The sequence below is a fragment of the Crotalus tigris genome, unplaced genomic scaffold, assembly GCF_016545835.1.
Source record: "Crotalus tigris isolate CLP2741 ecotype Arizona unplaced genomic scaffold, ASM1654583v1 scf7180000024441.2113493, whole genome shotgun sequence".
Classification (NCBI taxonomy): Eukaryota; Metazoa; Chordata; class Lepidosauria; order Squamata; family Viperidae; genus Crotalus; species Crotalus tigris.
The window spans coordinates 854,213-866,837 of NW_024100610.1; the positions used below are offsets into that span (position 1 = coordinate 854,213).

At 41.4% G+C, this 12,625-nt stretch overlaps 1 protein-coding gene across 1 annotated transcript; it reads left to right on the forward strand.

Moving 5' to 3' along the window:
* The first annotated feature begins 8,550 nt into the window (after positions 1–8,550).
* BCDIN3D (BCDIN3 domain containing RNA methyltransferase) lies at positions 8,551–10,730 on the forward strand. The gene is made up of 2 exons (XM_039331993.1): positions 8,551–8,989; positions 9,632–10,730. The coding sequence occupies exons 1-2, from the start codon at positions 8,771–8,773 to the stop codon at positions 10,214–10,216; spliced, it is 804 nt and encodes a 267-aa protein (XP_039187927.1). The 5' UTR covers positions 8,551–8,770; the 3' UTR covers positions 10,217–10,730.
* Positions 10,731–12,625: the final 1,895 nt, after the last annotated feature.

Below are 12,625 nucleotides of genomic sequence, written 5' to 3' on the forward strand. Positions count from 1 at the left end.
TCTTCTTAAAAACCTCCAGGTATGAAGCACCCACAATTAATGCTGGAAACTAGTGGCACTTGAATAATATTGTAGAAACAGACCAAACAATCTCAGCCCTGGGCATTTTTGTTGTTGTTAATTGTGAAGTCGTGTCCGACCCATTGCGATCCCATGGACAACGTTCCTCCAGGTCTTCTTGTCCTCTACCATCTTCTGGAGTCCATTTAAGTTCACACCTACTGCTTCAGTGACTCCATCCAGCCATCTCATTCTCTGTCGTCTCATTCTTCTATTGCCCTCAATCTTTCCCAGCATTAGGCTCTTCTCCAGTGAGTCCTCCTTAATGAAAGCATTTTAGCTTTCATTAACAATAAACAAAGATGAACTATCACCTTTCTAGCTTTGATTGGGGCTGGTGGAAAACATGACACCATGCTAATTCACTACTCTTTATCATCACCTCACTCTTTAAAAGAAAAGAATTTTCTAAGAGAATTACTGCCAGTGCAGCATACTGCCTTGAAAAGTTTTGTTTGAAGATAAACAACAGAAATAGAAAATAAGAAAAGGGAAAAGGCTTGAAAATGAATAAAAGTGCAGAAAAGGAAAAAAGTAAGAAAAAACGGGAGTGGAATCTTTTAACTTTGTATCTTTTTTGAAACCAATATAATTATTTAAAAAGTTTTATTAGATCAGTGTGTCTCTAACATTCTGAATTAGGTAAGAGGGTCTTATCTTCTGCCCCTTCTGTTTCCAACCTAACTAATCTCTTCTTCCACCAATGAGTGGAAAGCAGGACTCTGCAAGCTATGAATTTGGGGGAATACTTCCCCAAAATATGCCACTCCAAGCCGAAGAAGACTAGCATAAAACCATCATGTATTGATAGGAATAAGAAAGCATGTGATTGTCCATGTGATTTTTCCACATCTATGGCTCCTTTTGTTACATTAAACATTATAGGATTCTGGCCTCTTTCGGGTGCCTCACCTGGTCACCTCTGTTATGAAGGAATTCTTGCTTGAATACAATTGTGTGCACAACCAAAGTATGCTTTTGGATTCTGCAATTGTGGTGATAATAACATCTTGGCATTAGAAATGGAATACTGTAAGACAGTAGTCCAGTATCTACCCTACAGCCATAAGTAGAGAAGATAGCCTTTTGCTAATGATGTGGAGCCCTGGTGGCACAGCAGTTAGAATGCAGTACTGTATTGCAGGCTAACTCTGCCTGCAGCCAGGAGTTTGCTCCTGACAGGGCTCAAGGTTGACTCAGCCTTCCATCCTCCCAAGATTGGTAAAATGAGGACCCAGATTGTTGTGTGGGGGGGCAATATGCTGACTTTGTAAACTGCTTAGAGAGGGCTGTAAAACACTATGAAGTGGTATATCAGTCCAAGTGCTATTGCTTTGCTCCCTGATTAAAAGAACAAAGAAAGGATGTGTTCCTTTCCTCTTTTCATATACTATAAAAGGTTATTTGATTTCAAATATCCCTTATTATGTCCTGGATCAGATATGTTATAGCTGTTGAAATTTGTTCAAATGCTTTGAGAATTTTTCTATCCGATAGCTTCCTTGCCTAACCCTCAAAAGCTATGCAATGTTAAATCCACCCATGAGAAAATGGCCAGAATGAGGCCGGGCCTTTGCCCAATTATCTCAGGAAAGGAAGATGCCACTTTTATGAAGATCTTCTTTGTCTTGGAACCTCCCAATGCCATTTCTTAGCCTTCCCACAGAGCTGTATTAGTTTGTTAGAATTGGTTGAGAAATCCCTTTTCTCCCAAAAAAGCTCAGGTCAGCGTTTACTGTATATTATTTTACATTTCTTTTTATCTTCATATCTTCATTTCATTTTTACAAGCAACCTAGTAAGATAACTCAGAAACAGTGGGTGGCCCAGGATCACCCAGGGAGATTCATGGTTTAGAGAGCTGAATATCTAGAAGAACAGCTGACCTCAGATTTCTCCAGAAACAACAGAGGCAGCCTGAGAAACAGGTCAACAAGGTAGAAAACACAGCAATGGTTTCTGCTAGTTAAGTAAAACTGACACGTTTGTTTTATTCTGAAGAACAGTATTGCCTTCCAGCACATTTTCTTTCAAGCTAATGACTTACAAGAAAATCAAAAGAAGACAATGTGAATCAAGAGGGCTTTCCACACATTAAGACTGCTTGTCATTTATTTGTATCATGGTAAATAAAAGATGGATTAATGAAAATTCTCAAATCACCAAGAGTGGCCTGTATGTTTATACAGCCAGGCAGAAATTTAATCAGGGGGAATGTGATAACGAAAGCAAAACAGAGAGGATAACCATGAGAGCTACAAGTGCAATGATTAAGGAGAGTTGGTGATGTTTCTTCTTTGGAGTGTACAATGCCTCAAATTCAAAGACAAAGGGGTGCTTCAGGTGCATTCACGTGACACCCCCCCAGCTGCAACTTCTTTAAGCAGCTGCTTCATCTTTTCCTGGGGCTGCTCCACAGCTGCAATGCAATCCACATCCTGGTGTTTGGTTTAAGGCAAGGGTCTTCAAACTTGACTCTTTTCTGACTTGTGGACTTCAACTCTCAGAATTCCTCAGCCAGCTGAGGAATTCTGGGAGTTGAAGTCCACAAGTCATAAAAGGGCCATGTTTGAAGACCCTTGGTTTAAGGACTTGGGTGATGTGAATGTCCCTATGCACTCCAAAGTATCTTGTTGCCTCTGAATCTGAAGCTTTGCACAGCCCTTCTACATCCAGGTCTTACATTAAAGCTTGTGTTCTCCCTTTCCCCAAACATTTGCGTGGCTCTGGCAACTCTCTGCTTCTACAATTGCCAGAAATTGGTGGTCTTGCTATTCTGATTTGGAAACTCAGAAGAACTGTTGGGTGGATCTAAAAATAGAGTTACTTTTTTAAAAAGAAAACCCAAATGTTGTGTGATAGTTACAAAAACAAAGGAAAGAAAGGTGGGGGAGAGAGCCTCTTTCCGCTGGAGGAGGACACAACAAAAGTTGTTGCTTTACAAAGATAGTATGTGTAAGACGAGCATTAAAGGAAAGTTGATAAAATCTAGTATAAAGACTCAGCCCTAAAGCTTCCAGAGAAGACTATAAAACCACCTTGCCAGAATTAAGAAAAAATGGGAGAATGCATAGGTCTTTCTGGACCCAAGGAGAGTACATGACCACATCATTTCTTCCAGATTTAAAGGATGTTTATGGTTTCTGTTGCGTCCTTCGCGAAATGGCAAGACACGAGAAGCAGTTGTAGTTCTCAGGAAACTTCTTTATTTCAGTTCAGCATACTGGTTACAAGACGCCGACAACGCCCAAAACTCCCGGCCTCTTTTATAGGCCATTCCCGGGTCAATCTGCAACTTTTGGCGCGCCAGCACTTGCGCATGCGCACAAGTACTGGCGACAGCCTGTCTGGTCCTGGGCAGCTTGCACCTGCCCGGGACCGCCTGCAATGCCCCGAGTCTGCTTGCACAGGCTCAGTACATAACAGTTTCCATTTCAAAGAGCAAACAAAATAAAAAAGGTCTTTGCAGAATTGTTGTCCTTCCTGCAACATGACGAATTAGGAAAGCTAAAGCAGAATATTCTTATCACAGCCTCATCCTTAAGTATATTTAATTAAAAGCTTTAAGAAAATAGCTGCTGAACTAAATGACATTTATAGATTTCTAAAACAGATTGTGGGGATGAGTCCTCACAAAGTAACTTGCATTTTTAAAATAAAACTTAATATGAAAATTCTTACTTCAAAACACATTGTTTCCCTAAAAATGAATCCTAGTGCAGTGAATCATAAATATTCCTGAAATAAAAATATCTTGACATTTTTTTTCAAATAAAATATGGCTTCAAATGGCTTTTTGGGTGGGGGGGGGGAATTGACCTATATAGGGTCATTGCTGACAAAAAGCCTGCTAGCTTTTTAAAAAAAAACACCTGTGAATATTATTATTACAGAAACGACCTTAAAATTATATAATAAAGGCAGATAGGTATGTTGAACAATTTAAAACAAATATATAGAGTGAATAAGCAGTGATTTCACTGAAACACAGGCAACTGTAGCCCCCCAGGAAATAACAGCACACAAACGAGGGGAACAAGGATCAAAAGATGGCATAGGTGATGACATCATTATGTAACATTATTTGCACCAGGCATCATGATACAAGTATGGAACTGTGGGGTTTGAGAAACGACAACATCGTGCACATGACATCATTTTGATATCCTGGGTGCAGGCAGGAAAAAGGGGACGAATCCTTGTGCTATATCAAATCTTTGCCACTACGAACCCAAACCCATGAACTAATACTATTACTGATTGACCTCCATGGTAAAATAACTGGTTTATTCTTACAAGTCTTGAAATCAATTACTGTCTTAGATTAAGGGAGGAGAAAAAAGGGGAGGTTTGAAACCCGAGATGGATTTAAGAGGCACTTCACATTTAATTCATAATAACTAAATCTACGATAGCCAAAATACCTTCTGGGTATTTTGAAGAAATATGGATATTCAACCGCTTTCATTCACCAGCTGGCTAAGGCAGCCATAGGTATGATCAACAAACCTCCTTCTTTGATACAATTTTCTAGCAAGGGTGAAAAAACTGGTTTCTCTCCTTGAATCCATCAAGGTGGACTTCAGGATGACTCCTACAAAGAGACTTGGTTTAGGAAGCCTTTCAAGCACATATGCAGCTGAGGTAATCCCAACCAACTTCTTGTCCGGTCTCCTTCTTCCTTTAGCCAGCCCTTGAGAAAGATAAATCATGCCAGGAAAAAAACTAATTTTGCCATAGTGGAATCTTTTTGAGTCAGTCATGGCTCCTGGTGAATACATAGGTTCCTAGATTTTTCTTGGAAAGATTTTGGAAGTGGCTTACTCTTGCCTTTTTTTCTAGGGCTGAGAGAAAGTGACTGGCTCAAAGTCACCTGCTGGCTTCTATACCTAAGTTTTGACTAGAACTCAAAGTTTCCCCACCCTTAGTCCAACATCTTAACTGCTATATCAAACTAGCTCTTATTTTATCATTGGGATATGAAAGCTCACACAATAGAATGCTGCACAAAACAGGTTGGTATAATTATGAGACATGTGTCATTTGTTAGTGACTCTTAACTAGAGCCTTTGGCCTGGGGCAGATAATAACCGCATAATGAAGAGACCCTTTGCAAAGCATCCTGACAGGAAATGGGTTTCTTAAGACAGCACTATCTGCTGGTATGTAAAAGCACTGTTGCTGAGTATGAATGTGCTCACAGGGGTCCTCAACCCGTGGTCCATGGACCGGCACCAGTCCGCAGCATGCCAGAAACCAGTCCGCATCAACAAGTGAAGTCCCATCCATGGGATGCAGCCAGCATGTGAAACCACACCCCCTCCAGTCCACAGAAAAACCTCTCTTCAGGGAACTGGTGCCCAGGAGGTTAGGGGCCTTTAATTTATATGAATGGATACTAGCCCCTGAGGAAGACCCAGGAAATTATCTCTCTTGCCATGGATAATTGCCATTCTGGCTAATACTTTACGGCTTCAAAGAATATCAGAATAGCTTCTTCCCAGATGAGCTAGCTTAAGACTATTCGGATTGTCCTGCTCGGAGCCTGTGAATCTTCAGTCACCCTCATCATGTGCAAGATTTGTGGGGCACCATTGCTGTTTATCTTTCAAGGGCAATTAGAATTCTCCCCTTTTGGGATTGGATAAGCTTTTCAAGAAGCAGCCGTTTCAGAGGGTAATTGAGGTGGCTGCCTTTAAATCAGGGCCACTAATGTTTTAGATTGCTGTTCTGTTTATTCGTTATCAGTAGTAATACTGATATATGTAAGTTGGGTTTATTAAAATTAAGAATATGATACAATCTGCCTCTTTCCCATTCATTTTACTAGAAAATCCAGCATTGAGAGAGTACAAAGACTATTAAGGTAGATTTCTGTTTTCTTCCTCCTCTTCTTCCTTCTTTATTTGAGTACTGTAATATAATAATTCTATATTGATCGAAATTAGATATTTATATTTCCGGTCCATCCCATCTGCTGGCACATTTACAAGTTGTTACCTGCACTCTCGTTGCATCCTTGATGTCTGTGATTAATAAGTGAAGCAAATATAAATATATTCAAAACACCATTATGTATGCAGCATAACACTGAGTTGCTTCCTGTTTATGAAATTAATGCACTGTCAGTTAAGCTATGGTTTAAGATCAGAGTTCCTTCCACAGTTAACATAAATAGAACTCAAGATGATGCATATATACACTGAAATTTCATTTCAACTTATTTGTGGATAGGAAGTATAAAATTAAGATCTAAATTGGATTCACAGTTAGTCATACTAAAGTGTAAATTCATTTAAGTAATGAAACAATTTAGTCACTTACTGTACTGAAATTCCAGTTTTGCACTGCTATGTTACTATCTCCAAGGCTGCCTTTGATCCTCCCATAGTGTCTGTGGCTCATTGAAGAAGGCATCTGGCCAGTGTGTGTGTGTTTTTGTGTGTTCCCAAAAAGGGGAGCTAGGCAACCCACCTTCCCATCCTCACCTGCATTCTTCCTTTGTTGACCCTCCTTTCTACTGCCCAAAATTGAGCTTATTGAGGAAATGAATTGAATCCTGAATATATGCTGTCATAGTCCAATGTAATGCTATAAATGTACAGCTAGGTATTTGGCAATATTATATGTAGAACAGCCAATGGCACTCAAAATTGGATGCAGTGGCATAAACTCTTTTTGAATCTTTGGTAACCCTTACAAACATGGTGGCAGGGTTTTTTTGTCCAGTGAAGACTGTTGTGCACTTCAGTAAGATAAACGCTCTGTTGATGAGGTGATTAGTTTTCTGTAGTATTTATCACTTGCATGTTGTAGTAGCTAAGAGGTTCTGAATCTTCTTCTGATAGTCTTATGTCTTAATAATATATTTTAATCTTTCCTTTGTCTGCTGGCAGAATAATAAAGTTCTTTTTCGCACTGAGTTTTATACGTTTTTTATTTATTTATTTAGGACAGACCCTGCATGTTTGATACTGTGTGACAGAACCAAGCATCTTCCTTAATCAGAGGGCGCTGAGCAATTAATTCATATAGGAAGTCCTCTAATGAACACAATTGGTACCAGAATTATCATTCGTAAAGTGTGACCGCATCACTTGGCAACAGCAATTTCTGCACTCTCCATAGCTGAGGACCCACCCCAGTCTAAACTATTCTAGATTTGGTCATTCCCAGTGTTAAAGGTACTGCTTCCTCTTCAACTCCCCCCCCCCTCTGCCCTTTTGGCTACCTGGCATGCTGTCTTGTAGGAAGGCAAGCAGCCCAGAACTGCACAACTCTGCAACTGCTTGCCATGCTGTGGCTCGGGGGCCCCTTGGTGCACCATCCCAGCAGCACAATAAGAAGTTGCACCGTTTCAGGGACCCCCAGCAGTGCACTGCAAAGCTCCAGTTCAGCAGCATGGTGCAAAGCCCCAACCACCCCAGGAAGCCCCAGTAGCATGGTGCAAAGCTCCAGCCCAGCAGTACAATGTGAAGTCACAGCTGTCCCAGAAAGCTCCAACAGCAGTGTGAAGTCACAGCTGTCCAAGTGTGAAGTCACAGTCCAGCAGCATGGCACAAAGTCCCAGCAGCCCTCCCTGCCCTACACTCCACCTGACTTTCGCCATCTTCTTGTCCCCACTGCTGATGAGGTTTGCTTATCCTGTTCCTTTGTGAAGGAACTGCTGGCCACATGGCACCAACTGTCTCATGAAGGGCCAGGTCAGATATGCTTGGTCAGCAGTGGGAGTAGGAAGATGGCAAAATTCACCTGGGGTGGCAGCGCACGTTGGGTGCAAGGGGCCTAGATGGGAGGGGGAGATCGGCAAGTGTGGGGAGTGGAAATGTCCCTGTGGTCATAAGAGCGGGTGGGCTGCCAATCAACTGAATTTTGATCATGTGATCGTGGGGTTGCTGCAACATCGAGGACCATTTGCCAAGGATCGTTTGCCAATTTCTTTCTTCAGCACTACTGTAACTTAAAACGGTCAGAGAAAATGGTCATAAATCAGGACTACCTTTATTCACTGTGTATAGTTTGAGGTCTACTGACCCTTTCTAATAATGTAAAACGATGTTAAAGAAAAGGGAGAGATTGAGTTCTAGGACACCTAGTTACAACCTATATTGGGTAGAACCCTGCTCTCATCCATCTGCCAGTTAGCACCTGTAAAGACATAAAATTATCCTTTAGTCTGTGCCTCAGATCCATCTTTTGGCACCACAATTTGCAGTTCGGTCCCTGTAAACCGGGATAATGCAAAAACTCTGATGATGGTTTCAGAAGATCGACGGATCAAATTGATCCAGATTCACGGTGCATCTGTTTTTATTTATTTAGAGAATTTATATGGCCACCCATTCACTTTCAGTCACACTAGGCAGTTTAGAAAAAAAGGCTCCTCAGAGACAGCCCGATCCTATGCTAACCTACTCAGATGCAAGCCCTTCCCACATTCAGCGCTTCTGCCGCTCACCCTTCCTCTTTTTTGCCCACTCCTGTTTTGCAGCCATCTCGTAGTCCGGATTTTTTTTTTGCAGCCCAGACTACAAAAAACCTGTCTCTATTGAATCAAAGCGAACGCGATCGTTAAAAGATGTCACCAAAGCTACGGGTTTCGATTCCTTCCTTCTGCTATTAATCGTCCTTTTTTTTTTTTTTTTACCCCCCGGAACCTCCGCTGCTGCTCCTCCGTTCCTAGTCGGAACGAAAACCTACCGGCCCTAACATGGCGGTGCCCGTGAGCGCGCGCTGCAAGGTTCTTGCGAACGCCGAGCCCCCGGTTCTGCCAGGCGGGGCGGCGCCGTACGGAAATTTCCCTAACTACTCCTGCTTCCATCCGCCCGAGGGACGCGTCTGCCTCTTACCTGCGACTCTTTTGAATGAGCTGTTCCCAAGCCCCCCTGCGGGTCTCATTTTGGGCCTGGATGTTGGATGCAATTCGGGGGTAAGAAAGAGAAGGGAGCGGGAGGGGGAGGCCTCAGCATCTTTGCATACTGCAGCTGCTTCCCCGTTTGTTTCCTCTTGCTTGCAAATAGGCATTCAGCTTTTCCGTACGTAATCAATTATTTCATATTACTCCAGTCATTATTGATCTTGGTATCAATCTCCCGAAGTCCAGAGAACCCATCTGCAAAGCATATCTGACCAATCCAGGCTATCAATATCAAAGCATTTTTTGTAGATCAGGTTTTCCTATCCTGGTATATTCCAGATGTGTTGAACTGGCTCAACAATTCCCCAACATTAATTGGCAAAGGTGAGGGATGATTTGACATTATAGTTCAGCCCCATAGGTGGCTCACTTCAAGAAACCCTTAAGAAATAAGATGCTTATATAGACAGTTGGATTTAGACTTATATAGGCAGATGCTTATACAGACAGTTGAATTTCCTTTATGGGGTTAGCCAGTTAGCCAGGATGAACTCGGCCAGTGTCCTATTGAATCTGAGTTGCTGAAGTCATGAACTATGCTTTGGCTAAACTTCGTTTAGGAACATAGAAGGGAAATTACAGATAGTCTAGGGGTGGGTAACTAGGGAAATGTTAGAGCAAAAATTGAGAGACTTCTCTCTTTTCTCTCTTCAGGAACTTGGCGTTGCCCTCTATAGGCATCTCCTTGGATTTAACCATACCAACCCAGAACATTCCCTGGATGAAAAGGACTTCCGCCTCCTCTGCTGTGACATTGACGCAGACCTGATTGAGAGAGCCAAACAACACAGTCCTTTTCCTGGTTCCATTTCCTACAGCACTCTCGATATCATGGACCCCAGTGCAAGAGAGACCCTGCTGAGTTCCTACTTGAACAAATTTGGCCGCTGTTGGTTTGATATTTGCTTCTGCATGTCTATAACTATGTGGATCCATCTGAATCATGGGGACAGTGGTCTGGTGAAATTCTTATCTTGCCTTGCGACTAAATGTACATATTTACTCCTTGAACCCCAGCCGTGGAAGTGCTACCGTGCAGCTGCTCGGCGTCTGAGGAAGTTGGGCCGGAATGACTTTGACCATTTCCATTCGCTCACCATCAAAGGGAACATGGCTGAGAAGATAACTCAGATCTTGACAAGAGACTGTGCCATGGAGTTTGTGTGCTGCTTTGGAAGCACTAGCTGGGACAGGAGCCTCTTGCTGTTTAAATCAAAAGAGAAAAAACATGTGGGATAATTCAGGATTTGTATATTCTTGTTGAAGAAGTGCAATGGCTCAATGATGGTGTTATTGATGGCTTGTTGAAGGGGTGTGATGGTAACAGAGTTTCGTGCACCTTTGGCATTTAGTCATGCTGGCCATATGACCACAGAAAATGTCTTTGGACAATGCTGGCTCCCTCAGCCAAGAAACGGAGATGAAGACTGCGCTCTAGATTTGGACACAACTGGACAGGAAAACCTTTAACCTACATTCTTGCATTTAGTCAAAGGGAAAGTGGCAGGTTATTGGGAGAACTGACTCTTTTGCCATGCTGTGATTGAACTGTAAGAATAACATGGGGTTTTGGAAGTCATGCATTTTTATATCAGAAATTATTTTCCAAATTTATCAAATACACATTGACAGAAAAATAGATACGCTTGAGTTTCTGCATCTCACAAGTTTAATGATTCTTTTCTCATCACAGAAATTTGATTTCTTTTACTTCTGAAATAAAGCCCGATATCATTTTTGCCTTTTTCTTTTAGCTCTGTACTGGCTCTGTATTTTGTTTCTTGATAACATTTATATTTTGACAATATAAATGGCAACTGCTTTTTAGGAAGGATCATTGAGGCATAGTTTTTCCTTGAAAAATGTTTTGCTTCTCATCCAAGAAGCTTCTGGAGGTGAGTCGTTTGTTCCACTGATTAATTGTTCTGTCATAAAATTTCTCCTTGATTAGTTTCCATCCATTGATTCTTGTCCTGTCCTTAGGTGCTTTGGAGAACAGGTTGACCCCCCCCCCTGGAACACTGCTATCATGTCACCCCTAGCGCTTCTTTTCATTAAATTAGAAATGCCCGATTCCTGCAACTGTATGTAATGTCATGCTTAACAATCACAAATGAACAGTTTAATAACAGCAGGTCATATAATATTTCATTTAATAACCATGTTGCTTAACAGTGGAATTGCCAGTCCTGATTGAGAACTACCTGTGTTTGCATGTATTGAAGGCACTCTTCTGTTATTTTAGTTACGTTTTAACTGTTTCATAGTTTTTAAAGTTTTATTTTCAATTGTTTTATTTTTATTCTATGCCACCCTGAGTTACATTCATAAGATGGGTGGCTATATCAGTTTGATAAATAACCAAATAACTTTAAATATACATATATAAACAGATCAAAGGAATAAACTAAGAGCTTTATTATTTGGCTGACATAAAATAGCTATGGTAACACAACCACAGTGCCCATTAATTCTGTTTTTACTTACATATTCCCCCAGGCAGAACTGGCACATAGTTTGGGGCCTCTTGGACTCAGCTCGAGCTGGTGGCAGCCATGGTCAACTCCATCTAATGCATCAGGTGCACAGTTTCTTGGATTGGGGGGCTCTGCTCACAATTACTTGGTGTTTGGACTATTGCAATTGGGCTGCCCTTTGAAGGTCACCTTGAATTCTAGTTGGTCCAGAATGCAGTACTGTGGGTAGTTATAGGCCTACAACTGTATGCCTGTTTAACACTATTACTTTAAGAGCTACATTGGCTTCTTATCAGCTTCCGAGTGCAATTCACTTTACTGGTTACTACCTATGAAATCTTGGATGACACAGAATTATTAGCAGGACTACTAATCTCTGATTATGCCTGCCTGTCCAACAAAATCCAACAGAATAGACATACCTCAGGTCTTTCCATGAATCAAAACCATCTATTGGGACACAGGAGGCATGCCTTCTCTGTCACAGTACCTGTGCCCTTTGGAACAGTAATTTCTGCCATTGCCCTTACTCCATCCAGATCTGAATGGCCCTGATGCTACGGGCTTTCCGTAATACTTTAAAAGCTTGGCTTTCCCCATGAGCACCGGATTAGAATCTTGTATCAACTTATCTAAAAAATAGTTTCTAGAGTTCTGATCCTACTGTACTCTATCTTGAGCCTTGATTTACTCTGTGTGGTTGTGGTTTGTGTTGGTAGGTTAGTTTGATTTGTTTTTAATCCTTTCTTCACCAACCAAAGGCATTTCTGAGTGGTAGCTGTGCAAAGAGCTTACATAAATAAATCTGCAAGCACTCTGTAAATAGTGACAGAAGGGTAATTGAACAGCTACAAGTTACTCAAATGCTTCTAACCCCCCCCCCCAAAAAAAAGTCTGATAGCACCTTTTCCAATCTGATTGGATCAAGGAGGCTTTAAATTATCCAAACCTATCAGGTGGCAACAGCCTTGTACGTTTGTTCAGAGCAATATCAATCACTGTTCTGTTAAATCTTGAATTGAATCAATTACCAAGTTTGTTAGAATTTTTAGCTTTTATTGAGTCCCAGAACTGTATCCTATATTGACACTTTCATTATGGAGGTTGCAGTGCATTTGGTTCCCCACTAGGGGGCTCCCTTATAATACCTTTTCTTAAGAATCAGCAACCC

Bases quoted from the DNA above. Each gene is read 5' to 3' on its own strand.
- BCDIN3D (XM_039331993.1), top strand. From the start codon at position 8,771: ATGGCGGTGCCCGTGAGCGCGCGCTGCAAGGTTCTTGCGAACGCCGAG. The intron at 8,990-9,631 runs GTAAGAAAGAGA...TTCTCTCTTCAG, and splicing joins ATGTTGGATGCAATTCGGGG to GAACTTGGCGTTGCCCTCTA.